Genomic DNA, 26,079 nt, shown 5'->3' with positions numbered 1-26,079 from the left:
CTCCCTCGTATACCAAATAGCATTGTGGCCCTGTGCACCTTCACCACATACGGTGGAAGACTCTAGAGGGGAAGCGAGGTTCCCACCCACACAGCAACCTGGGCAGTATCTGGGCGACTCAGTGCACATCAACATCAGCCCCCTGCTCTGCCCCCCAACCCCTCCCAAGGGAGAGAAAGGAGATTAAAACTACTTAATTTTAGGTAATTTAAATTTACTTAACTTTAACTTAAATCTCAAGGGCAAGGGTAGGAGTCTAAATTTTAACTGGAGTAGAAGGCTTCCCCCAATTGCTTCTGGTGACTGCCTAGGAACTCCAGACTCACTGTTTATGGGGAACGCCCTACAAGCACCAATGCTGTGAAAGGTCAGCCAAGATCCAGTCTGAGAATGAGGGAGCTGAGAGGTTTGCTAAGGCAGAGAAACCAGGTGGAGAGGACACACTTGGCAGCGGATCCCAGAGCAGGGAAGCCCGATTGGCACGCTGGTCAATCACCACCTTGCTTAGGGCCCCCTTTTACATTGGCAAAAGGCAATGTCATCCTAGTGACCCTCGCGCTCCTGCCCTAAGTTGGGCATGATGCATGGTGGCAAAGATAGCAACATTTACAGATAGTTACCAGGGCCCGGCCACCTTGCACAATGCATTAGGTCCTCACAATGACCCCATGAGGTAAGTACTACTGTTAGTCTCACTTTACAGATGAGGAAACTGAAGCACAAATAGGGTGTGTAATTTGCAGAGGGTCACTCACAGCTAGCATAACCAGGAGCCCTGCCCAAAGGGATCTGGCATTGGTCCGTGCCGTTCCCACTATGCTATACTTCCCCCTCTCTGGGGATTGGAAATGATGCCAGCTGGCATTTAGTGAGCACCTACCATGTGCTTTGCACATGTATACTGATTTAATGCACTCAGCAATCTTGTTGGTGGGTGTTAGTAATACCGTGGTCGATACGTGATTCCTTCCCTGCGCTGTCAGCTTCAAAAACCCAAGGTCACTGGACTGGTGGAAGCTTCCATTCATTGAGTCCTCATGCTCTGTAAGTCTCCTCTGGGCTCTTGATATTTTTTCTTTTACCCCCACCCTTCACAACCACCCAGTGAGGTGGGAACTGTTGCAGATGAAGCATCGGAAGCTCAGAGAGGGGAGATAACTTGTTGAGATCACCCAGGGCTAGGAAAGGGGAGCCTTGGTCTGACTCTAGATCTTGTGCTCTTCCACCACCCTCTGCTTTGTGCCCAGGCAGGACCAGGTGGATGCTCATGCACACACTGGCAGCCAAAGGTCTCCTGCAGCTGCCTTCACACAAGCCCTGCCCCGTGACACCTCTTTCCTTCCAACTTCTGGACCCACAGCTTGCATTCACCTCTGCTGCTCTCTCCTCCTAGGTGACGGTCCCTTTAAGAGGACAGCATCTCTGATCCACCTCTGTACTCCACACAGGCCCAGCTTGCCCAGAGTTGAGCCTTGAGTGAGGCAGACACAGCCCAAACCACAGTGGTTGATGACCATGGGGCCCAAGTGGCCCAAGAGCCCATGGCTTATCAGTACAACCTCCCAGAAAAAGGGATTGCAGCCTCCAACCTAGGGCAGCGGTGTTCCAAGTGCGGTCCCAGAACTGGCAGCACCAGCATCTTCTGTGCCCCACCCAGACCTCCTGAGTGGGCATCTCTGTGGTAGGGCCCAGCACTCTGACAGCCCTCTGGGGACTTCTGAGAAGGACCACTGCCTTGGGGAAAGAGGGGACGTTGTTCCCAAACATAGTTCAGTGTTTGGGAACATTGTTCCCTGCATTGTTCCCAAACATAGTAGGAGATGCTCCGAGAAGCTGATCTTTTCCCATCAACTTAAGCTGTAATCTTAAATAACTTTGCCTGTTGGAAGAGCATTGTTCAGTGTTAATTTTTAGAAGGATAACCTGGATGTCCACATCTGATTCTTTTCCAAGCTTCCCCTGAGGAATTCCACAAAGAAAGCAGGATGATTGTCTCTCCTTCCCTGGAAGAGCTGGGCTCTCTGCTGCCACTCCCCTTGGAGAAAGGACAGCTGTCATCTACCAAACAGACGTCTCCCATCTACTTCCAACTTCCAGCAGGAAGTGGGAAGGCCAGGGACAGCTGGGCTCTGACAAGTGTGTGTGTGTGTGTGTGTGTGTGTGTGTGTGTGTGTACACGCGCACACCCACATGGAGTTTAGAAATTCCTGGGTTTAGGACTTCCTTGACTCTCCATCCCAGAAAGTCATGCCCTCCTGGCTGTGCAGGGACAAGCAAGATGGCACCCTGCAGTATGCTCCCTGAAGGATAGCCAGATACGACAGATGCCATTTCTAGCTTTGCCAAAACCAATGCTCCCTGATGGGAAGAAGAGGAGAGCCACTGAAGGTAGAAGAGAAGGTACTAAGTGAGAAGTTGTTGTCCCTCCCCACCCCGTGTGGACACCATGGCAGATGGAGACACCCTCAGCAACTCAAGGCATCCCTCTGCCTTGGTTGCCTAGGAAGGGCAGAGCCATGTAGCACCTGAGTCTGACTCCCCACATGGGTACTCTCTGGCTATGTGACCTTGAGCAAGTTCCTCAACCTCTCTGACCTTCAATTTTCCTGTCTCAAATTCCTTTGGCACCAGCCCTACCTAACTTGCCTCTGGTTGTGACCTCTGAGCAAGACCTTGTAGCAGGTAGTAGGAGCTGGATAAATGGCATGGACACCCAGAATTGTCCAGCAGAGTGCTGGCACTCAGCAGTGCCTCTTCTAGCTCAGCTTCTGCCCCTTTGCTGCCCAGCCCCATGGTATCAGTTTACAGATGGGGAAATTGGGCACATGGTGAAAGCTGTAGCACCCCTGACCCTGTGGTCTGGATGCCCTGCCCAGAATCTCCCCTCATCGCCCAAACCTGGGACACTCCAGGGCTCCTCTTAGGGGGTACTCTTCCCCAAATTTCTTGGCTATCCTTCCAGGGGCTGGAGAGAGGATGGGTGCTGAGAGACCTCCACTCTCAACAAAGCCAAGTGTCTCTTCCCCTGGGACACCCTGAAGGGGCCTCCTCTTTGGACAAGGCTCTCCAAGATGGAGTTCAGGCCATTGGCTACAACCCTTTCTCCCTGCAAGACTGCTTCATCAGTCATAGAGATGTCGTGAGTCCTGGGCTGCTGGGTTCCCCTACCCATAAGCTCCAGCCTACAAAAAGGAGATGGAGGCTTAGAAACACAAAGAGATTTGCCCCAAGTCTGTCTGACTACAAAGCTCATAACCAGAGAGACCCACTTTCCAATGAGACACAGGGTAGGCTTTCATGGCGTCTGCACCCCTTATGCAGAATCTCAGGTGTGAAGGGGTGTGAGCAATAGGACAGCCTGTGACCAAGGGTCTTAAGATGAGCTCCAAAGAGAACCAGGAATGGAGGCTACAGGAAGCCAGGGGTGGGGTAGTACTGAGCAGAGGTTCTCAGCCTGCAGGAGGCATTTCAGAAGCTCCTGGAGGAACCCTTTGAAATGCAGGTTGCAGGCACCCTCTCCCTCTCAGCAGTCCCAGGGAGTGGGACTCAAACCCACTCAAACCCCATGCCCTCAGGGAGTAAACTTCTCTGGACTCCAGGTTCCTCCTCTGTAAAGAACAAGGCTAATTTCCACCTCTCAAAGCTGTTGCAAATATTAATTGCATAGTAATAAACATGAACAATAATATTAGAGTATATAAAGGGCTTGTCTTATGCCAGACATACTTAGTACATGGGGATTTCTCTTATTCATTCATTTGCTCCTTTGACAAAAGCACAGGCACTGAGCAGGGCCAGGAGACACAGCAAAGGCAAGGCCCAGCCTGTAAACCCACCACCCGAGGTGGTCTCCTCCCCTGCCCAACAAGAATCTGATCAGACCCTGCCAGTCACAGCGGCTATGTCTGGGGTCCCCATTTCTCCATCCATATGAAAACCCAGCATCGCTATAAACAGAGCAGCGGCAATGGAACCGAAGCAGGAATGCCTGGTGTTACTGGTCCAGAGAAGTTCATAAAAAAACACTGTAGATCATAATTCATTATTAGGTCTGAAATCACCTACCTACCAAATTGCAAATAGGTTTTTTTTTTTTTAATGAAAGAATAGAATAGAACAGAAGATATCAGAGTAGTACAGATAAGTAGGGTGAATTTTGCTTCATGGACTTTCCTTGATGTCTAGTAGATCCTTAAACAATGGGGCGGAGGGAGTTAGGGGCACCAACACCCAGCCCAAGCGGTAAAAAATCTGAGTATTTTGACTTGCCAACAATGTAACTACTGATAACATAAACAGTCAATGAACACATATTTTGTGTGTTATATGTATTATACGCTGCATTCTTACAAAGAAAATATTTTTAAGAAAATCATAAGGAAGAGAAAGCCCACTTACAGTACTGTACTGCATTTATTGAGAAAGTCTGTGCATAAGTGGACCCACGCAGTTCAAAGCCATATCGTTCAAAGGTCAACTGTATGTCTCTGAGAATTTTCCATGCCGTTAATGTAAATATATTTCCTACTACATGTTGAGGGAAAAACAAGCAAGTATGAAACATCTGCTCCTGAGAGATGTGTAGCAAAGGGCATGCACATAATTCCCTTGGTGCCTGTGACCAGAAGGTAAAACACAGACCTGTGGTGCCTGGGGCTCCCTGGGCCTCCTTCTGGGACAGGCATCCCCCCCGCCCAGGGAGAGAACCCAGGACCTAGTGAGTCAGGGGGCTCCAACCATCTGGGGACTCAGGCAGTGGCTGCTGCAGGGACCAGTTTCATGACCATTCCTTTCTCCATTCTCTCCAGCACGGGGAGCAGCCCTGAAGGGGTGGGCAGAGCCAGAGCCAAGGTGGGTCTTTACTATTCCTATTTTACAGGTATATGTAGAAGTAAAGTGACTTGCCCAAGACCACCTTGGCTTGGCACCAAGTCCCCCACTCTTTCTACTCCCTGAAAGTGCTTATTTGATTACCATCTCACTTCAGCTACTACCGTTTCCACAATTCAGGGCAAGATGTTCTTGGGAAATATGAAGGGATGACCAGCTGGACTGACTGACTGACTGATGTTCCAGGGGTGGGTCTATGCTTTCTCCTTGATTCCATAACAGCAGTTCTCAACCAGGGGTGATTTTGCCCCAGAGGACTTCAGCAAAGTCAATACTGCCAAGGTTGAGAACCCATTTTTTATACACAAGGTAGGTAGCGTTGGCTCCATTTTACAGATGAGAAAGCTGAGGCTCACGGACTTGCTGTAATTTGCCAAGACCATCCCCAGTGACTGTGTCAGACCCCCAGGACCTGGCTCACACCCAAGTAGACCCACCATTTTGGTGGTCCCCACGTTTCTGAAAGAGCTGTGTGTCCCCCTTCCAGAGGCTGCTCAGCCCCAGGTCATGCAATCAGGGAATGGGAACAGAAGCCAGGATGCGCAGCTCACTGCATCTTGGAACTCAGCATTATCCACCTCTTTCATGTACCTCCCCTGGCCTCCAGATCTTGCTTCTCCCCTCTCCTCCTGCAACTGGGCCACCCACTGGGTGTGCAATGCCAGGTGCTGTCACTCTCCTGTTGTGGTGAGCTTGGCGAGAGCAGGCCAGGCATTCCCTATGCCAGGCTCCCTGACCTCTACCTGCAGACATGGGTGATGCTCAGAGGCTCCTAAGGAAATGTCCCCTCCAGTCACAGCACACTGATAACCCAGGTGGGAAGGGGATGCAGGCTGGCCGAGCTCATGGGAGAAAGACTCTCTCCTCCTGAGCTGTCTGTCGCGGGCAGTAGCTATGATTGCCTGCCCACAATGGGCTCTATGAGCCCAGCAAGTTCAGACATGCTGGTTCCTTCAGCCACATTCCTTTTGACCACTGGACCCCATGCAGCAGGGCTTTGAAGTTCCTTGTGCATGTGATGTGATTCAGGGAGGATCCAGACAATGCCAGGCCAGTGCCACAATCAGGGCTCCCCAGTGCCAACCACACTGTATTCCCAGGGCTGGAGGAAGCTGGCCCTGTCCTCTCCCAGGGCACAGGGGTCTGGGGATCAGCCTGAGAGCCCTTGGCTTCCCCAGTCCAGTTCCTAGGTTGGGGCCGTTCAACCAGGCCAGGATGCAGGTCAACACTCATCCCCTGCTCACAAGTTTCAGACCAGAGGAGCCAAAATGGCCAAAGCAGATGCACGATGACCCATGAGCAAATCAAAGCTGTGCTTTCCGTGCATGAGAGACACCATCCAGTGGAAGCCAATCAGAGGCCATCTGAGGTAGATGTGGCCCAGTACCCTCAGCGACTCACCACAGCTCCACAAGGTGAGGTCCAGGTCAGTCCCGGCAGGGCCACATCTCCAGCACCAGGACAGGTCTGGCACACGGTGATGCTCTGTGGGAGGTGGCCAAGGGAAGGAGTGCATGTGTGACAGACCTTCAAGTTTGCCTTATGAGAGCCCATGTGTTCTTCCAGCAGAATGTAATGACCTTGAAATTTCTGATTTCCAAAAGTTAAAAGGATAGAGCAATCATCACACTAGGATAGCTGAGGAGGAATCATCATGGGGCTAGGAAGCAGGACCCTGGAGCCAAAAGCAGGCAACCCCAGCTCCAGCACTCGGCACGACACAGCAAGGAACCCAGGTGGTAGCCTCAGTTCCTGTCCCTGTAAGGTAGGGAGAGGCGCTTACCCTGAAGTGTTTTCATGAGGAATGGGTGAACACAGGCACACATAGTAGCGGGCCTGAGGCCTGCCACACTGTAGACACTCGACAGGCATCTGCTCCCCCTTCTGGAGGACCCCGACTGTAGAAGCCAATTTTGCCATCATTGTTCACCATTGTCTAAAAAATGTAGACAAGGGCATTGTCTCTGAAACTGCAAGGTGGGAGGGCTATTGGCAATTGCACAGAGGGGTCAAGAGCTTGGCCCAAGATTGATCAGCAGGGCAGTGTTCCAGAGCAAGGCACCTGCCTGGTTTGGGGTAGGGTGGTGAAGGCTGCATGTGGGATGTCTGTGTATTCATGAGCTGGACCAGGACCCATCGGCACACAGACAGGGGACTGTCATGATTCACTACACTCAGCTGTTCCTCAAGGCATACCCGCCTCAACATCTCAAAAAAACCACCTAGATAGAAGACCAAGAGGCATCAATTCCAATTTGTTAGGGCTTTCTGGGTGTGGTAAAGCCACCCCCTGTCATCTCCACCAGCTTCCTGCTTCCCCTTACTGAGAAGTGAAAACACCATTCAATTAAGGTAATTAAATCCACCCAAAGAGCTCAGGTTCAGAAACCACACTACAGGCAAGTGGTCAAACCCAGCAGCAAAGCAAACCCCAATAGCTTCCTGTGCAAAGACAGGCAGGGACCAGAGGGGAGTGAAACGACCTCCTTAGCAGGTCGAGAGCATCCCTGCTGGCTCTACAAGGCCCACCTGAACCTTCCTGCCGTCTGCCTTCCCCAGCAGGAGGGCCCTCTGCTTACCCCCCCTGAGCCCGTGGACCAGAGGGTCAGGGCTGCCTGTCAGAGGAAGCGTGGGGTAACCAAGTTGCAAGCCTGAACTGAATCCCAGCCTGCGTTCTCTTCTCTACACGCTGTCTGCACCTCTCTGTGTCTTTCCTTCTCTACCCGGAAAATGGTGACAATAAGGCCTGCTCGCCCCACTTCATAGGGACTGCAAGGTTCAAACAAGATAATGTCCACTGAATGTGTCCTGAACTGCAGGGTGATATGCAAACATGAGTCATCCCATACTGACTCATGGTGTTGGCCTCCTCTGATGGTGATCCACTTTGGGTCCCAAAAGCTGGTGAGGACCCCAGATTGTGAGATAAAAAAACAGGATGTCCAGTGAAACTTAAATTTCAGATAAACAATGGACACCTATTTTTTAGAAGTATGTGATGATTAATTTTAGGGAGAACTCTAATACAAAGTATATTCCACTATTAGACAAGACACACTCATACTAGGTTGGTTGTTTATCTGGAATTCAAATTTCACTGGATGTCCTGTATTTTTAATTTGTTCAATCTGGCAACCAAGCCAGGACAAACCACCAATGGCTCTCTCCCTTGCTATGTCCAACTCCAGAACCACAACAGGCCCGGATCCCAAGCCCAGCTCTGCCACTCATCAGCTGTGTGACATGGAATATTCGCTTCACGTCTCTGAGGGTCCACAGTCTCATGCCAGAAAGGAAGCTGATAGTGCACAGCCACGCAGGCAATTATGGGGCTGGATCTGGGGCCTTGGAGCAGGGCTCTGGTTCTGTGGGCCCCTCACACTTCAGCTTTGGATCTTGGATGAGTAGCTGTAGGTGGAGCATCTGAAGAAGGGCCTGTAGAGGGTGACCAGAATGAGTCCCTCCTCCAGCCACCTCCTGTCCTCACTGTCTGGGACCGACCAGCAGAAGCCGAGCTGCATGCTCTCTCAGGCCTGGGCCAGCCCCAGCCAGGAGCCCCGTGGGAGGAAAGGAGAACGTGGGGTGGCAGTGCTTTAAGCTGTCCTGCACCACACTGCATGCTCACCGCAAAGCTCTGTCCTCCAGACCTGGCATCCAGGAGGCTCACTCAGGATCAGCAGCTGGAAACCCTGGTATGACCACCACGCGCTAGCAATCCTGTCAGTCAAAGACAAACCAGGTCGGGGCCCTCTCTCCCAGGAGTTCAAAGCCTTGTTGGAAAGCTGGATTTACAGCAGATAAAGTGGAATACAGCAGTGCAAGTGGTTAAAAAACCCAACAGGGAAGAGGAGAGCTGAGGATAAGCAGTCAGCCATTGGTGGCCAAGAGACAGAAAGAGACACAGCAGGCAGGTAGCACTCCCAGGAGCCAAGCCGGGACCCACCTGGGCCTGTAGCTGCTTCCCCAGTGCATGCACCACAGGCCTGCAGGGAGGGAGTGTGAGGAGAGCTGGCACTTCGTGAGGGTCACCCAGAGGCATTTGTAAGGGACCAGGAGAGAGAACACTGTACCTGCAAAGAGCAATGTATTCCAGTTCAACCACGTGACATGGGAAAAAGCATCAGGTGAGGAAACATTTCAGAAGATGTGGAATTCAGTAAGGACCATGCAAAGGATATTTTGTTGCTCGTCGGGAGAAAAAGCTGATTCACGAGGATGTACGCTCAGATCTGGTTTATTTGATATATTCTGATTCAAAAAGATGACCCTAGTTGGGCACCTGGGTGGCTCAGTTAGTTAAGCATCTGCCTTCAGCTCAGGTCATGATCTCAGGGTCCTGGGATCAAGCCCCATATGAGGCTCCCTGCTCAGCAGGGCGTCTGCTTCTCCTTCTGCCCCTCCCCCTGTTCATACGTGCCTGCTCTCTCTCTCAAATAAATACAATCTTAAAAAAAAAAAAAAAAGATGATCCTGGCAATAAGGGAAAACAAAACACATCCTCATGTATAATTCTCCTTGTCTCAAGGCCACAGGAGCACATACAGGCCCCCAGTTCCCCACCGAGCAACTATAGGATGGGGTGTCACCAAACCCTCCTTACCTCTCCCCAAGGGCTGAACTGGAAAGTCCAGTCCACTAACTTCTGCATTCTGATGCTTTACAGAGCCTGCTTTACCTGATGCAAGCTTGACCAACATTTAGCATCAGTGGATGAAGTGCTGGAGAACCTGATAACCAAGCCAAGGCTGTGGGTGTTCTCCAGGGTTGCGTGTACAACACAGGGCAGATGCCAACAGTCATCTGCTGACACCTGCAATTTAGATAATGTATCAGTTAATGACCATTTGCAATGCGGTTGTAAACAACACCCCAGTTAATGTACTCAACAAATATTTGCTGGATGCTGGCCCTCCAGAAGTAATCAAATTATCCCCGACTGGAGTCCTGAGTGCAATTCAAATGACAACCAGGAAAATGGAGAAGTCACGAAGTCACTTCTTACTTCTCCCTGATTATCCTGAAACTCAATCCTGACTTAAATGGTCTGTGCCATGGTACAAATGAATACCTTTCACTGTGCCAACCTGGGAGCCGTCTCTAAAACTGATCTGTTCCACCCGCTTCCATCTCTTACCACAGGCAGATTTTATAAATTTTAGGGCGTGGAATCAAAAAGTAAGTTAAATGCACTTGAATCCAAATTAACTGATTTGAAATTTGTGATAATTCTGGAATTATCCAATTACAATTGACTTTCAATAAAATTAGTCCTGCTAAGCAGTCAATAGTGTAAATAGATGACTGAAGTGGAATGATTTGCCCACTCATTTAACAGATTTCTCTTATGCTATGCACTATGCTCCCTAAGGATAGACTGGAGAGCCAGACGGACACAGACGGACCCAGACTCCTTGAAACTCCCAGGTTATCAGGAAAGATACACATTAAGTAATAATCACCCAGTTAACCATTTGAGTACTTGAGTACGTTACAGTAAGTATTGCAAGGGAGAGGGAATAGCAAGCTACAAAAGCATATAACAGGAAGACTTAAAATAGCCTAAAGAAGCTGCCTTACTGAAGGATCATGTGAACTGGGTTCTGAAGCATAGGTAAGACCCAAGCAGGTAACAGTGGAAAATAAAAGTAAAGAATTCCAGGGAGCAGGAGCAATGTGTGCAAAGGCCCTGAGGCATGCTCTGAAAGCCAAGCATGAGGAGGGAGACAGCCCAAGAGGAGGATGGAAACGGAGGCTCTTTTTAAGGAAGCTCATTTTCATTCTTTAAAACTGGGAGACCGAGCAGCCCTGGTGGCTCAGCGGTTTAACACTGCCTTCAGCCCAGGGTGTGATCCTGGGGTCCTGGGATCGAGTCCCACATCAAGCTCCCTGCATGGAGCCTGCTTCTCCCTCTGCCTGTGTCTCTGCCTCTCTTTCTGTGTGTGTCTCTCATGAATGAATAAATAAAATCTTAAAAAAAAAATAAATAAAAATAAAACTGGGAGGCCATGGAGGGATTCTAAGCAAGAGCCTGACATGAACAGATTTGAGTTTTACAAGATGTTCTTGAATGCAGTGTTGAGAATGAATACAGAATAGCCCAAGGGAGTAGCCCAAAGCAGTGAGCAGGACAGATCCACACTGGCCTCTAAAAAGTGTGCTTCAGCGGCAATGACAGAGATCCTGTGAGACAGTTTCCCTAACTGTTCACAGAACAAATGCTACCACATCCTTCTGCGCCCACATCTTAGCCAGGTGCAAGTCGGATTGGTTCCATCCTTAGCCCTAAGCTCTATACTTCGGGGGAGCAGCAGGCAGTGGAATGGGCCCACTATTCCGTGACACAGAAGGGTCAGTCCGAATTTTTCTGATGGCCTTAATACCCAAGGGCTGTGGTTCTTCTCAAGAGAATGTGTCCTTCAGTCTCACTCCTTCTTTTCTCTGTTTCAGTTTGCCCTCCAGAAAAATTGAGCATAAGGATACCCAGCTCAGAACATTACCACATTTATTCAGTTTCTATGTTGACAAGCTGACTCCACAAAAGCAAATCAGACTTCTCTTCTGAGTCAAGCAATTTTCTTTGTAGTTGAGGAGAAAACAAAACAACCACCCATTCCCAAGACATATGGATTTTTATGTGTGACCTGTGACAATACAGCATGAGCTATGGAAACAGGACGCCCAGCATGGTGTGAGGACAAATGACAGTCTGGGAGTCAGGGACGAGGCCGGCCCCACAGTGGTAGACACAAGGCCCTCTGTGGGCCTCCAAAGAAATGTCCTCCACAAATCTGAGTGACTGTGATTATTAATATTATTAATAAAATACCATGGACTAGGTTAACATCCAGGAGCTGAGAAGAGGAAGGTCCTTCAGGAAGCCCCAGTGGTCTGCATTGAAAATTTGCATAATGGATTTATTTTAATTAGTTTACACTTCATTCTGAGTACTCTTAAAATTCTCCTGGGCAGCTTTTTGGTTCTTTAAGCTGTCAAAATAGATACTCAAGCCTCCTGCCAACAATAAATCGAACACTGTGCTACTGCTTGCTGAGTGGATTCAAGTTCTGCCACTTGAGTTCTCTTTATTGCAAAACCTGAGTTATTAATCCACATGGGAAAAGGCCTTTGGTCAGATTCGACTAGCAAAAAATAGTCCACAACTGCGCCAACCATATTAGAAATCCCAAAGGCTTAAAACAGGTTCCTAAAGATTTAATGAATATTGAAAGCAATAGATATGGGCTCTATATTGTTTTCACCAAAAATGCCTATGTCTGGAATTTTGTTGAGGTCAAGTGTGGATTTAAAAATATATATTTGAAAGCCAACTGTATTATTGACATTTAAAGACATGTTTTGCACCTGATGCATCTTGACCAGTTGGTCAGTTGGGGTCACTGACACTATTTTTCTTCTTTCTAGATGGGCTATGATGATAGCAAATGTAAGCATGAGAAGAAGTTTTAAAACTACAGATCCTAAATCCCAGCAAAGCAGGCACATGCAGCCCCCACTGCTGTAACAGGTATGGAACCAACCCAAAGAAACACCTTCCATTGTCAGCTACTGTGCTGAAGGGCTCCACTGGGCGTTGGGAGAAGAGGGAGTGGGACCAGGCTTGGAGACTACTTTATGAGTGTCCCATCCCAACCCAGGCAAATCAAATCAGAATTGACAAAGCTATCTGAATAAAGGTCTCCTTCCTGAGCCAGAAGAAATGTGGTTACAGCAGTTCTTTCTTATCCATGGTTTTGATATTTTGCAGTTTCAGCTACCTACGGTCAACCACGGTCCAGAAGCACATGATCCTCCCTCTGACATATGGTCAGAAGTCAATAGTAACCTAATCCTACATCACAGTGCCCAAGTCATTCGTCCCACATCATCTTGTCACGTAGACATTTTATCGTCTCACATCATCACAGGAAGGGTGAGTATAATACAATAAGATTTGAAAGAGAGAGAGAGACCACATTCACATAACTGTTATTATAGTATATTGTTACAGTTGTTCTATTTACTATTGAGCATTGGTAATCTTGTACTGTGTCTAATTTGTCAATTAAATTTTATCATAGGGAAATCGTAGTATGTATAGGATTCAATACTACTATTCGTAGTTTCAGCCACCCACTGGAGGTCTTGGAATGTATCCCCCATGGATAAGGGGGAGACTACTATATTTTCCGAATACTCCAATATCAGTGAACATCTTTTATTACTGTTTGGAATTATGACACAAACCTCAGACCAGTTAGGGTTCTTTGACTATGCACAAAAGAAACAGAAACTGGACAAATTCAATTGAAATAGGTGGTAAAAGGAAATTGGAGCCCTTGCAGACTCAAGGTGAAGGCTGAAGTTCCAGGCTGGGAAAAGATGAGCAGACAGACAGCCACTGGAGAGAACATCCAAGCGTATTTCCATCCTGGTGTCATCCCAGGAGAAACAGGACAGGGGCATGGCCTGGGTCTCACATCTGCGCTTGGCCCAGGGAGGTCTCAGCAAGCACCTTGACTTTCAGCCCCACCAACACTAAACACAGTGGGGAGAAGAAATTGCCCCCCAAACCATCAAATGTTTTTACTCAGGGGAGAAGGATGGAAGCTGAGTGTTCAAAAAAATAACAAGTATCTGCTAATAGTGAGGCGGGGGCGGGGGTGGATTTCATTGCCTGGAGGTTTTTTACTTAACTCCAAGATTCTAAATTTAAATCTCCAACTATTTTATTTTCCTCTAAAATGTGGAAGTATGGAAACCCCAGTATCACCATTACCAAGTACAGCCATTGCTAAGATTAAGATCCCAGCATTCAGGACACCTGAAGCCTCCCCTAACTATATACGTAGAACCTCAAGGTCCAGAAAACTTGACTCACAGTGGTCGAAGCCATTAAGATCCCCCACCCTACCCCAATAACACAACTTCCAGAAGAGGTAGTCCTGGCACATGCTCACAGCTCAGCAATGCTGTCAGGGACCCAGGGCTACTCTGCTCACCAGGCAAGTTGCCTTTTAATTGTCATTGCAAAGTCAATGCCTTGGTGTTATGAGTTGAGTTGTATCCCCCAGACTTTTATATGTTGAAGCCCTAACTCCCGGGGACCTCAGAATGTGCTTTTATTTGGGAAATGGGGTGATTGCAGATGTAATTAGTTAAGATCAGATCATAGGGTGGGCTCTACTCCAACAGGACTGGTGCTTTCATAAAAAGGGGAAATTTGGACACAGAGACACAGACACAGGAAAGACAATATGAAGAGAGAGAAGGTGGTCATGTAAAAGCCAAGGAGAATAGCCTGGAACAGAACCTTCCCTCACAGCCCAGAGAAGGAACAAACCCCACTGACAGCTGATTTGGGACTTCTAGCCTCCAGAATTGTGAGATACTAAATTTCTGTTGTGCAAGCCAGCACTCTGTGGTTCATCGTTGGCCATAGCAAACAAACACACTCTGTCTCTGGCTTTGTGTCTGCATTAGAAGCAGGAGGAAACAGCACCAACAGAATGGAAACAACAGGGACTATTCCTTTGATCAGAAAGGCCAGGAAAAAAAAAAAAAAAAAAAAGAAAGGCCAGGGACTCCTTGGGGGCTTAATGGCTGAGGGTCTGCCTTCGGCTCAGGTCGTGACCCCAGGGTCCTGGGATCGAGTCCCACATCGGGCTCCTCTTGGGGAGCCTGCTTCTTCCTCTGCTTATGTCTCTACCTCTCTCTGTGTGTCTCTCACGAATAAATAAATAAAATCCTTAAAAAAGAAGGAAAAAAGAAAGGCCAGAACTTCCCCAACATCAGAATGCTTCCATCCCTGTGACAGGCGCTGTGCCACCCAGAAGGAGAAGCCAGTGGGAAAGGGAGTGAGGTTGGCCAGCCAGCAGGGTCTGAAAGCTGAAGCAGAAGTCCTTGGCCTTCTAAAAGGCCTGGACTCTCCTCTCTGGGGAGACACAGCCCTGATTTTCAAGGCAGGGCTAAGGAACATGTAAATAGAAGCTTTCACAGAGCTGGCTCATCCAGTTCACTAGAACTCAGGGTCCCTCCTTCCTCCAGCACAGCCAGCTCAGTTTTCTCATTCACAAAACCAGGTCAGCCTGCCAACAAGTCAGCACTGGAAACTCACCATCAGGCTGTGGTCAAGATACAGTAAAACAAACAAACAAAAAGCCCAAAGAAGGCTGGCCTTCAGGACCGAAACACAATGCCACTGGCACAGCAGCAACAGACCTGGGTGGGACATCTCATGCACTATCCCCCATGGGGGACCAGGAGAGGACACGGGATGCCTGATGTGCAGGCCCTACCTCCCCCTTGGGAGCATCTTCATCTTCCATCCCCTAAAGCCCTGGTGGTGTCATCACTCTGACCAGCCAGGCAAGAAGGGAAGCATGCAGCCTTGCCGGCTTCTGCTGCTGATGTGAACGGAGCTACCATGTGACAATGTCATCTGTCAGCTGAGGACTCAGAGCACCCTGCCAGATGTTCACTGTCCCAAATGCCCACCACTTGGGCCCACTCTAGGGTCTATACTTGCTATTTTATCTAACTTTTAATGTATTCATTGACTTGTTCCCTGTCTGGGCCAGAACTGTTCCAGGCAGTGGAAGGATGTACCCCAGCAGTAGTGGTCAGGGTCCCAGCAGAAGCAGCTTCCTCAGACAGGACCCAGAAGGAAAAGCAACATACCACCTCACACCTATTAGGATGGCTACCATGAAAAAAAATAAAATAAAATAAAATAACAAGTGCTGGCAAGGCTGTGGACAAGCTAGAACTCTGTGCACTGCTGGTGAGAATGCAAAGTGATAGAACCACCATGAAAACAGTAAGGAACTTCCTCAAAAGATTTAAAATGGAATTACCATATGATCCAGCAATTCCATGTCTAGGCAATTCCACGTGCCCAAAAGAATTGGAAGCAGAATCTTGAACAGGTAATTTGTATACCCACGTTCATAGCAGAATTGTTCACAGTAGCCAAAAGTGGAAACAGCCTAAATATTCATTGAGAGATGAATGGATAAACAAAAGAGAATAAACATACAGTGGACTATTATTCAGCCTTAAAAAGGAAAGAAATTGAATGGAAGTGGATGATCCTTGAGGACATCATGCTAAGTGAATCAGCCAGTCACAAAAAGACAAATACTGTGTGATTCCACTCATATGAAGGACCTAGAATAATAAAATTCATGGAGACAGAAAGTAGACAGTGGCTGCCAGGGGCTGCATCGGCAGCAGGTGGAGGGTAGAGTGGAATTGATATCTGACGGATACAGAGTCTCAGTGGGGAATGCTGTCAAAGTTCTAGAGTTGGATGGTGGTGATGGCTGCACCAATATGAATGCATTTAACACCACTGAACTGTATACTTAGAATGGTTAAGTTGGTAACTTTTATTTCATGTGTATTTCACCACATTTTTTTTTTAAAAGAAGAAAATCTAATGAAGAGACCATAACAGAGGTATAAGAATTAGGGAGAGCCCAGCATGTGGAGCCACTCAGGAAGTGAGGAAGCCATCCTCCCCACATCCCCAGGGGGCAAGGGGAGCAGTGAGAGTCTGAGCCCAGGGGAGGGGCCGTAGTTAGAGAAGACTGCAGCATTGCCAGGACCCCATGCCACAGCCAGGAACAGGGATGGAGGGAAAATGCTGGGGAATCTGGCTCCCTCCAGGCTCCCCCCAGCATCTTCCACTGGTCACCCAACTCTCTAACTGGTAAGTTAGAGAGTTCAGGAGCCCAGGTGCTACAGCCTCTTGGGGACTGTACCCTCTTGGGCACAGTGAGAGAATGTGGGGAGGGGACACCCCCTGGAATGTCAGGGAAGACCTCTCCACAAAAATGGCACATCTGAACCACAGGCACTGTACCAGGCAGGGTTCTCCAGAGGAACAGGACCAATAGCATGTGTAGATATAAAAAGAGATTTGTTTTAAGGAACTGGCTCATGTAGTCATGGTTGCTGGCGGGTGTGACATCTGCAGAGCAGACTGGAGACCCAGGCGGATTGGTGTTGCAGCTCCAGTCCGGAGACCTGAGGCAGAATTCTCCCGTGCTCTGGGGAGCTCAGTCTTTGAGATGTGGCCCACCCACATTACAGAAGGTGGGAATCTGCTTTACTCGTAGTCCATTGATTTAAATGTTAATTACATCTAAAAAATACTTTCATAGCAACATCTAGATATATTTGCCCAAAAACTGGCCACTGGGGCCTGACCAGGTTTTGACACATAAAATTAACCATCAAAGGTACGATTACCCATCTAGACCAGCATGTAGTTCTCATATGGAGCCACTAAGTTGGATATCCTATTCATACCCTACACGTCTTTCTTTTACAGAGAAAAAAAAACCACACTGTGCAATTGATTGCATCTGGTCAATAGGAAGCTCTAGTTTTGTGGGAAGAGGGCTGCTCTTCCAGAATCGTCACACAGAGGCACCCTCTGGCTGACCAGGGACAGTCTTCCCAGCTGGTGGATGATGCAGGGGAATAAGAAGTGCACGGACGGGTTCAGCGACTCCTCAAGCATCGGCAGTGTGCTGGACGATGCGGACAGGGAAGTGAGCAGCCTCACAGACCGGGCGTTCCGGAGCTTGTGCATCTCAGAGGACACATCTTTTAACGACTCTGACCTGACCCTGTCCCCGGATATCAGCCGCCAGGTGTTTGGAAATTTTCACCAGGGAACGGTGAGCCACACCCACAGGAAGAGCAGCATTTGGAGCCAGTTACCATCACAAGGCACCGAGCATGCAGGCTGGGCGGCCACATTCCAACAGCTACCCAAGTATGTTCAAGGAGAGGAAAAGTATCCCAAAAGCAGCCCCCCACTGACACCAGCCCAGAGGAGACTGGAGGTGCCAGTTTCTGGCCTGAGGAGCAGCAACAAGCCTGTTTCTAAAGTGTCATCGCTAATCAAATCTTTTGACAGGACCGAGAGCCAACATTGTGACAGCCGGCCTCCTACCAGTAAGCCCCCAGCTCTCAAAAATCCCCCCAAATTTGCTCCTCTTCCAGAAAGTGGCATCAACTTCTGCTTCGATTCTGCCTTTCTGACTGTCAGGAGGGTGCCTGCTGAAGTCTCTAGTGCCCATCAGAATAGCCATCAGCCTGGCAGGAAGCACGGAGAGCAGGAGTCCCCCAAGAATCCTGAAATGGCCAGTCACAACTCCAGCAGCTTCCTCCCAACACCCGAAAATGTGGCCAACTCGTTTGAGCCAAAGTTCCCTTCTTCGCCCCACAAGCCAGCCAAGGGCGAGCCTGGAAGGGGTAAGGACTGGCCTCGCAAAGGGACCTTTCTTCATAGTGAAAACAGTGCTTTTGAGTCATGGAATGCCCACCAACCGAGGCTGCCTGAGAGAAAGGAGGCTGCTGACCCTGTCCCAGAAAGCAAGGCTCCCAAGCACTATGAGGACACACCCCTGTTAAGAGAGCCCCTGGCCCCTGAACACCATGTTTCCCCCTGCCAAGCCCAGGCCAGCTGTAGTCAGGATGAGAACAGGCTGACAGCAGGGGCTCTCACCACATCTGGATCCTGGGGAGCTAGAGATCCAGGAGCCCAGATATTCCCTGTGGAGGGAGAAGCTTCTAGCTCACAGCCTGACCCTCAGGTGAAGCCGACCCAGGCCCCATGGAGGAAACCAAAGCCTAGCAAGGGAAGGAAAGAAAGTCTACCAGATGCTTCGGAAGAGAAGAAGCAGGCCACCAGAAGAGGCCCAGCCTTGTATACAAAGCACAATCCCCAGGGACAATTTCCAGAAAACGAGGCTCTTGACATGCCCATGGACCCCAATGAGCATTACAGTCCTCCTTTTAACATCAGTAAGCTTCTGACCCCTGTCATACCCACCAAGCATGTCCTGGATCCACCTGACAGTCAGCTGGTGGAGATAACCCCATCTCCCTCAGGACAGCTCAACGGGTACCAAGAGAAGGAGCCCAGTGAATGTCAATCTTGGGACACCTACAAATCCAAAGCCCCTAGCCTGTTGTTCAACCTTAAGGATGTGCGGAAGCGTGTTAAGAGCACATACAGTCCGTCACCTCTCTTGAAAGGCCTTGAGGAGAAAACCAGAGGCAAGCAAGAACCCATGAGCAATGGCGTCATCCTTCCCAATGGGCTTGAGGAGAGCTCTCCAAACGAGCTCTCTAAGGAGAGGCCAGCTGACGGCCCTTCTGGGTCACACATCAGTACCCAGAAGGACCCTAAGGCTGACCCTGGTGCTGCCTCTGAAGACAGCTATCTAACTCTTAGCTCACCTCCAGCTACCACCCAAGCCCCCTTCTGTGTCAACGGGGAGGGAGATGACAGAAACAGCTACGAGAAGGATGACGGAGAACCAGAGATGGGCACTGCCAAGTCCGCCGAGTGTCCAGACTCTGGGGAACGCTGCCCCAGGAAGCACCTGTCCCTGAGGCTTTGCAGCAGAGAGCCTGAAGCAGGGAAGGCTGCAGAGAAATCAGGGACCCCCAGCCTAGAGAAGGGGTTCTTGAGATCCGTGTCTCAAGAAACAGAATCCGAGAGAGAGGCAGGATTCCAGAATCCGAACTTTAACCAGAAATTCTCCCCAGGGCCCCTCTCTCCCGAGGAAGAAGATGTGTTTTACAGTGACACACAATCTGATTTCATGCCAGGCTTCAAAAGTAAGGCCAAATTCAGCACCAGCTCTTCAGACCAGTCCTTTGCCTCATTTGAGGATCAGCAGAAAACGTGGTTCAGCGAGAGCCAGCAGGAAGACAGGAGGAATGATGGAAGTGCAGGAGACAGTCAGAAGGATGAGAAGGAGAAGACGATGGGGAAAGATGAGCTGCCGCACTGTGCCCTACGTAACGGGCCGGTGTGCATACAGGAGCACAGCAAGGGGGGACTGCTGCAAGGAGAAGGGGAAGGTTTGTCTGGATGTAGGCCCAGGAAGACGTCGAGAGAGGAAGCTAACTTCAGAGGCACTTGGATGGGGGGAAGTAAGGATACAAGCAAAGACCTTACCCCCTCACCATCTTCCACTTCAAACAAGCACATACTGTTTGCAATTAAAGACAACACCCTCAGGGCCACCCCCGTGATAAAACCCATCATGCTGCCCCTTCTGAGGACCCTGTCATCAGAGGACCCACTGGGCAGTAGCCACAAAGAGGAGGACTTGCCAAAGCCAGGCTGGGGAGAAGAGGCTGGTGGTCTCTGTGGCCCTGAGAGCCAGGAAATGGCCAATACCCCGACACCCGCTAGCACGCAGGGCACACACTTGAAGCACACAGCCTGGGAGGGCATGGACCATGGGCAGGTGCCCAGCATGGTGGGCTGGATGGAGACTCCTCAGCCAGTCCCAACAAGAAATGTCCCATCTCCTCCACTCATGGGAGAGGATAAAGGGCTGAAGCCACGACAGGTTGCGGCAAAGGAAGGCAAGAACAGTTCCATGGACCAGGGGAAGCCGGATGCTCCAAGGCGCATCCCCACCATCGCTTTGCCCCAAGGCGACCCAGAAGACCAGCCACCCCCACAGCAGCTGGGGATGTGCTGGGAAGAGCACACACAAGATTTCAAAAGTCACTTATTGTCTACACCTAGAGCAGGGCCCCCAGGGAGAAGATTGGTTCCTGGTGAGATGGCAACTTCCCCTAATGCCAGCTCCCTGGATGAGAGCAGCGCGTGCTCCCCTGCCACCAGCAGCATTTGGGACGATGCTTCCCAGGCCCCCACCAAGCCAGGCCTGCTGCCAGGGGAGCCTCCTCACCCCAGCCCCTGGGCCAGCCCCTACTCTGCTGGGGTTGCCCGCAGGGAGGACCTGACACATGCCCTCACATGGGAAGCTGGCTCAGACCCCCAACTTGAGCCAAGCACAGAAGACCTCCGGACACTTTCTCCAAGAGGTTTGGTGCTGGACACGGCCACCAGCTCTGTGGGCCTCCCTGAGAAACCAGAGCCTCCGGCTCAGCTGGAGAGAGCGGCTGGCAAGCCACCTGCGGTGCCCCCCAAAACAGAGAAGGCCCTACGGCGGGCGAAAAAGCTGGCCAGCAAGAGGAGAAAGACCGACCAACTGCAAGAAAAACATGGTGAAACCGGAGAAGAAAAGCCCTGCCTGGAGGACTGGGAGCAGAGGCCACCGTCCCCTGGAGAGAGACCCCGACCCAGGTTCCCCACGGTCCGCTCCCTGCCGCCTCCCATCCACCGCCACTCAGTGTCTGCCTTCTCAGAGCCACTCAGGAGGCAGCCTGGGGGACCCCAGTCCCTTACACCTCTGCCCCCTTACCCTGCCACCCAGAAGGTCCTCCAAGATCCCCAATCTGGAGAGTACTTTGTCTTCGATCTGCCACTCCAGGTGAAAATCAAGACCTTCTATGACCCAGAGACGGGCAAATATGTCAAGGTCCCCATCCCATCCTCTGAGGGAGGTTCCCCCGAGCTGCCCCCACCCAACACACCTGCTGCTCGCTACATGCTGTACCCCCACTTCCGGCCCCTGCCCGTGACAGCCTTGATGCCCCTGCGCTGCTCCTCTCAGCTCTCTGCCCCCACCTTCTTAAGGCAGGGCCTTCACCCCACCGAGGCGGCCAGCCCTGGGTCCCAGAGAGCCTGTGAGGCCGGCCTGCAGCTGGCCCCAAAGCCTCGAGGCGACCCCACCCAGCACCCCGCAGGCCAGTGCCCTGAAGCACCTCCGCGGTGCCTGGGGGAGGAGGGAGATGCTTCACACCTGGGCATCCCTCCGCGGTGCCTGGGGGAGGAGGGAGATGCTTCACACCTGGGCATCATCTCCACCAACGACCTAGAGGACTTTGCCACAGAAGGCGTTTCTTGAGAACCACAGCAGACTAACCCCCCTCAAATAAACCCAGAAGAACTTACTTCCCCTTTCCCCAAAACAGTCACTTACATACACACACACAGACACACACACACACACACACACACACACACACATACACAAATCAACACATACTTAGCCATGTGGGATCCCTAAAGTCTCAAAGGAAGTGGGGATTCTGAGAAAACCCCAGCTGAAAGGCTTCCTGGGCCTCCCCTCCCTGGGAGGGCACAGTTTGCATGACCGGGTCCCTCCTAAGCTCCTTCCCTGATCCTGGATCTGGCCTCCTTCCCTCTTCCTTCTCCCCTCCCTTACTCTGTCCCCCTCTGGCCATGCCACTGTGGTGGGTCCAGCCTATTCCTAATGACCGTAACTGCTCTGCTCCGGCATCCCACCTAATTCTTCTCAAGGGCCAGCTCACGCAGTGAGAAAGCTCCCAAGACCCCCAGAAACAGCACACTGCACTGTGCCCAGCCCTGCCCAGCGAGCAGACCACCCAGCCCAGCCCCTCCAGGTCCAGTGGGGCCCAGAGAAGGGCCTCCATCCCTCCCCACTGCAGGAGCCATTTCCAGCTCACCAGGCAGAAATGGCTCAGGACTGGCCCCAGGCAACCCTGCAGAAATGTTTATTTGGATAGAATGGGTTTTCTTTACTGAGGAAGCTTTCCTCTGAAAGCTATTTTCTGATAAAGAAAAGGCTACCTTTTAAAAAGTGAAACAAGCTTGTGGATATGGTTCTGTCCCACTCCCACCTTCCATCTCTGGGCAGTGGCGGGTCTCCACTGGTAGGTTAAGTGCCTTGTGCTCTCCCAGCCTTCCCCCACCGCCAGCCACGCGGGGGCTTCACATTTGAGCAGAGCAGCCTTAGCACCTAATGTCATTCTGATGCTCCTCCTCGAGCTCCCAGCATCATCCCTGCCTTCCCAGGGCTGGGCTCCCCATCAAGGCCTGAGTCAGGCCCCAGGTATCCCAATTTCATGACTGTTATCTGTGCCCTGTGCTCAAAAGGAAATTGTATTTTCCCAACTCCCTGGCCTTCGAGGAAGTGGAGGGAAGTCTCTGATCCAGGTCAAGGGAGCAAAATGCAATAACCATCTCTGCACCTCTGAGAACAGGGACGGTCTGTGAGCACAAGCCCACTGTGGGCAACTGTGCTGAGAAGGAAAGCAGGCTGGTCCTCATGGGCTTCCACCCAGGGCATTCGCTGAAGCAACTTCATTCTTGTGCTATGGGAAAGACAGGGGCAAACACATCTTCCCTCCTTGTTTAGCAAGGGCAGCTGTCATGGCAGCTGTCGGGACTGTGCTGCCCATGTCCCATGGGACCCCACTAAATGCATCATCCTTGTTCTTTTGGCAAAGATGCTATTCCCAGGCTAGAAAAATGGCACAGAACTCACCAAGTCCCAGATTCGCACAAATACAAGGGCTCTAGCTTATTCTTGGTCATGAATTGGATTCAGGAATTTCTACCTATTTGTTTTCCCAACAAGTACAGCCACACCTTAATTTCATTGTGAAAATACTACACCAACCCCCTGGCTCAATGCCGTGATGAGTCAACCAGATGATTAGCCAGGAACACAGGCAGGCTGCCGTCCGAGAAGTCTGGTTCCCAGGAGTCACTCATCGGGGTGCAAGTGAGACAAACAAGCTACGATCTTGGCTCTGCCACTGTGGCTTAAGCATCCTCCCACCTTGGTTTCATCTTATTCAAATAGGAAATGTGATATCTCATTCTTAAATTCTCAGGGCCCCAGGGAAAAGAATAGCCTAACAAAAGTAGAATCCTTCTGTTAAATAAATAAATAAATAAATAAATAAATAAATAAATAAATAAATAAAAATTTTTTTAAAACCATAGTAATGGTAACTGTGTCCCCACAAGGAAAAATATATTTTCCTTAAGGGTAGCTCATGTTTGGGGAAGCAGTCATCATCTGTCTTAGAAACAACAGAAGCAGAGCTACGGTAGAGCTGAAAGCATAAAGGCAGATATTTGGAGATGAAGGCCAACTTCCCTGTGAATGTGCCAGAGGAACGGCGAGAACTGCGTCTGGCAGAAAGCAACATCCACTCAGGGTGCAGGGATTCCTGGGACACCTGGCTCTGCAGCAGGTCAGCCGGAGGGAAGACCTCCACCTGACAGCAAGGTGCCTATGTTCCTAGGAAGCAGGTAATGCTTCCAGGGGACAAAAGCAATGAACACCAACTCATTTGGAAATCATGTTCTCTTCCCTCCTTCCTCTTTCCCTCTCTTCCTCCCCTCCTCTCCTTTTCCCTAACTCTCTGTTTTACTCTCTCCCTCCTATTACAAACATTATCAGAGTCCCTACTCGGTGCCAAGCACTTCACTGGGCACCTAAAGATATACCATGATAATAAGATCTGGTCTTCACACCCAGAGAATTAAAATCTAACAAAGAAGAAAGACAGTTATAGTCCTGCATGGTAAGCAATTTAACAGTGGTCTGAGGAGAATCTAACTCAGCCTGGAAGGATAAGGGGCTTCCTACAGGAGATGGCACCCAAGCTGAGTCAGCAAATACCAAATAGTACATGAGCTTCTGAAGAAACCAGAATTTCCCCAGCTTTAATCTATCCATCAAACAAAGATGACATTTGTTAAATACTAATAGATTTGCCTTACGATGTCAAAGTATAATGGCTTAGCTAATTGTTAATTTTTTTTAGCATTTTTAATCAGCACAAGAATGAAACCAGGGTAGCCTCACAAGATAGACCTTTGTTGATATATTCCTTCAGCTTCTGAATTAATATTTCACTCTTCTGAGTTACCTGGAAAAAAAAACATTATTTCTACTATTGTGTTTAATAGAACAGTGGCAAGAACTGTGAAAACAGTTATTTGTGGAAATTATGGGTCAAGGCCATGCTTGCATCTTCTATTTAGTGCACGGCCCTCCTGTGAGTTATGACTCCTCTAAGTATTTCCTGAGGAAGGTACATAAATGTACTTCAAGGGAACAATCAAAAGTCCTGGGGCTATTCAGTAGAAAGTGACCAGGAATTCACACTGTCCATCACATGCTATGTGCCAGCCCTGGAGCCGGGAGCTTTGAGACTGGCCTCCATCCTCGCAACAAACCTCTGAGAGGTATCCTCGTTTGCAAAAGCACTGATCTGCTGAGTAACTTCTCACAGTCACACAGTCACTGAGTGAGGGGGCCACAATGTGCGGCTCTCACTCTCAGCAGGTGGACACTCTTAACACCCCTTATGCTTCTCGAAGTGTGGTCAATGGATAAGGAAGCTTCCACATTACCAGGGAGTTTGTTAGAAATCCAGAATCTCAGTCTGCATTTTCACAAGAGTCCCCACTGATACATTTGCACATTAAACTTTGAGAAGTGCGAGGAGACTCTTTTTGGCCTGGAAGGGTAAAGATTCCAGGAGATGCGTCCATGCCTTCATGTCTATAGCTTCTCCAGGGGCATGGAAAGAGAGTTACACATTGCGGGGGAGAGCTGCAGGGAAGCTGATTCACATCCCCTATACGAAGGGTGTGTCTAGTAATACAGCCCTCTCTACCTGGCTACAGGGGCTTGAGGTGCACTAAGCTCCCCAACACTGCAAATGTGCCATAGAAGCTAGTGACCCCTTTTCCAAGACACGGATAGATTCAATGCCAAATATGTCCTAACTACATCTTTTGAGTCCCCAGGCTGCATGTGGGACTCGGGTATGACAATGTCATGAGTCCAAAGTCAAAACAGGGCATGGCCACAGGAGTGAAATATAGAAGTGAAACATTTGCAACTTGAAAGAGGAGCTCTAGGGATGCCTGGGTGGCTCAGTGGTTGAGCGTCTACCTTCGGCTCCAAGGCATGATCCTAGGGACCTAGGATCGAGTTCCACATCGGGCTTCCTGCAGGGAACCTGCTTCTCCCTCTGCCTGTGTCTCTGCCTCTCTCTGTGTGTCTCTCATGAATAAAAAAATAAATATTTTTTAAAAAAGAGCTCTAGGCAAAACCCAAATTCTATGCAGGCGAAAAGCATTTTGGCCCAAATAACATTGTAACATTGCACATGATTGTCTTATGTGGGCCATCTATATCATTCAGATATAAAGTCCAAGGTAAGCAGAGCCCCGGGCCATATCACTAGAGCCTGTCACCACCTGCTTACATGTCCTTAGTATCACCCTAGCAGAGCCATCCAAGCAGAGGCCTCCTTCTTGCACTCCTCTGTGTAGATCCAGAACTGCAGCTGATTCTGGTGGGGTTTCTCTCCTTCACCTGCCAGCTCTCAGACAGGAAGCTCAAGCCTTTCTGGGCTTTACCATTACCTGGGCACTTGTTAAGGACAGCACCAGCTCCACTTCCAATTCACCTCATCAGCCTATGTGGGAAGTGTAAGTGGAAAAGCTCC

The 26,079-nt window shown here is 49.8% G+C and overlaps 1 protein-coding gene across 4 annotated transcripts in view; it reads left to right on the top strand.

Annotated features, from left to right (window-relative positions):
• Window positions 1–23,550, top strand: part of C29H10orf71 (chromosome 29 C10orf71 homolog) — a 29,568-nt gene extending 6,018 nt beyond the window's left edge. For 3 of the 4 annotated variants that reach the window (XM_077878605.1, XM_077878602.1, XM_077878603.1), the window contains exons 2-5: window positions 12,313–12,415; window positions 12,656–12,820; window positions 17,225–21,578; window positions 21,627–23,550. In XM_077878605.1, the coding sequence (XP_077734731.1) occupies window positions 17,364–21,578; window positions 21,627–21,683 (4,272 nt within the window). In that variant the 5' untranslated portion in view covers window positions 12,313–12,415; window positions 12,656–12,820; window positions 17,225–17,363 and the 3' untranslated portion in view covers window positions 21,684–23,550. Of the gene's footprint in view, window positions 1–7,452; window positions 7,667–12,312; window positions 12,416–12,655; window positions 12,821–17,224; window positions 21,579–21,626 lie in introns of all 4 variants that reach the window. The other variant, XM_077878604.1, reaches the window with a different exon arrangement.
• Window positions 23,551–26,079: the final 2,529 nt, after the last annotated feature.

Source organism: Canis aureus, chromosome 29 (assembly GCF_053574225.1).
Source record: "Canis aureus isolate CA01 chromosome 29, VMU_Caureus_v.1.0, whole genome shotgun sequence".
Taxonomy (NCBI): Eukaryota; Metazoa; Chordata; class Mammalia; order Carnivora; family Canidae; genus Canis; species Canis aureus.
The sequence above is the reverse complement of the archived record's forward strand: the minus strand, read 5'-3'. Positions and strand labels throughout refer to the sequence as shown.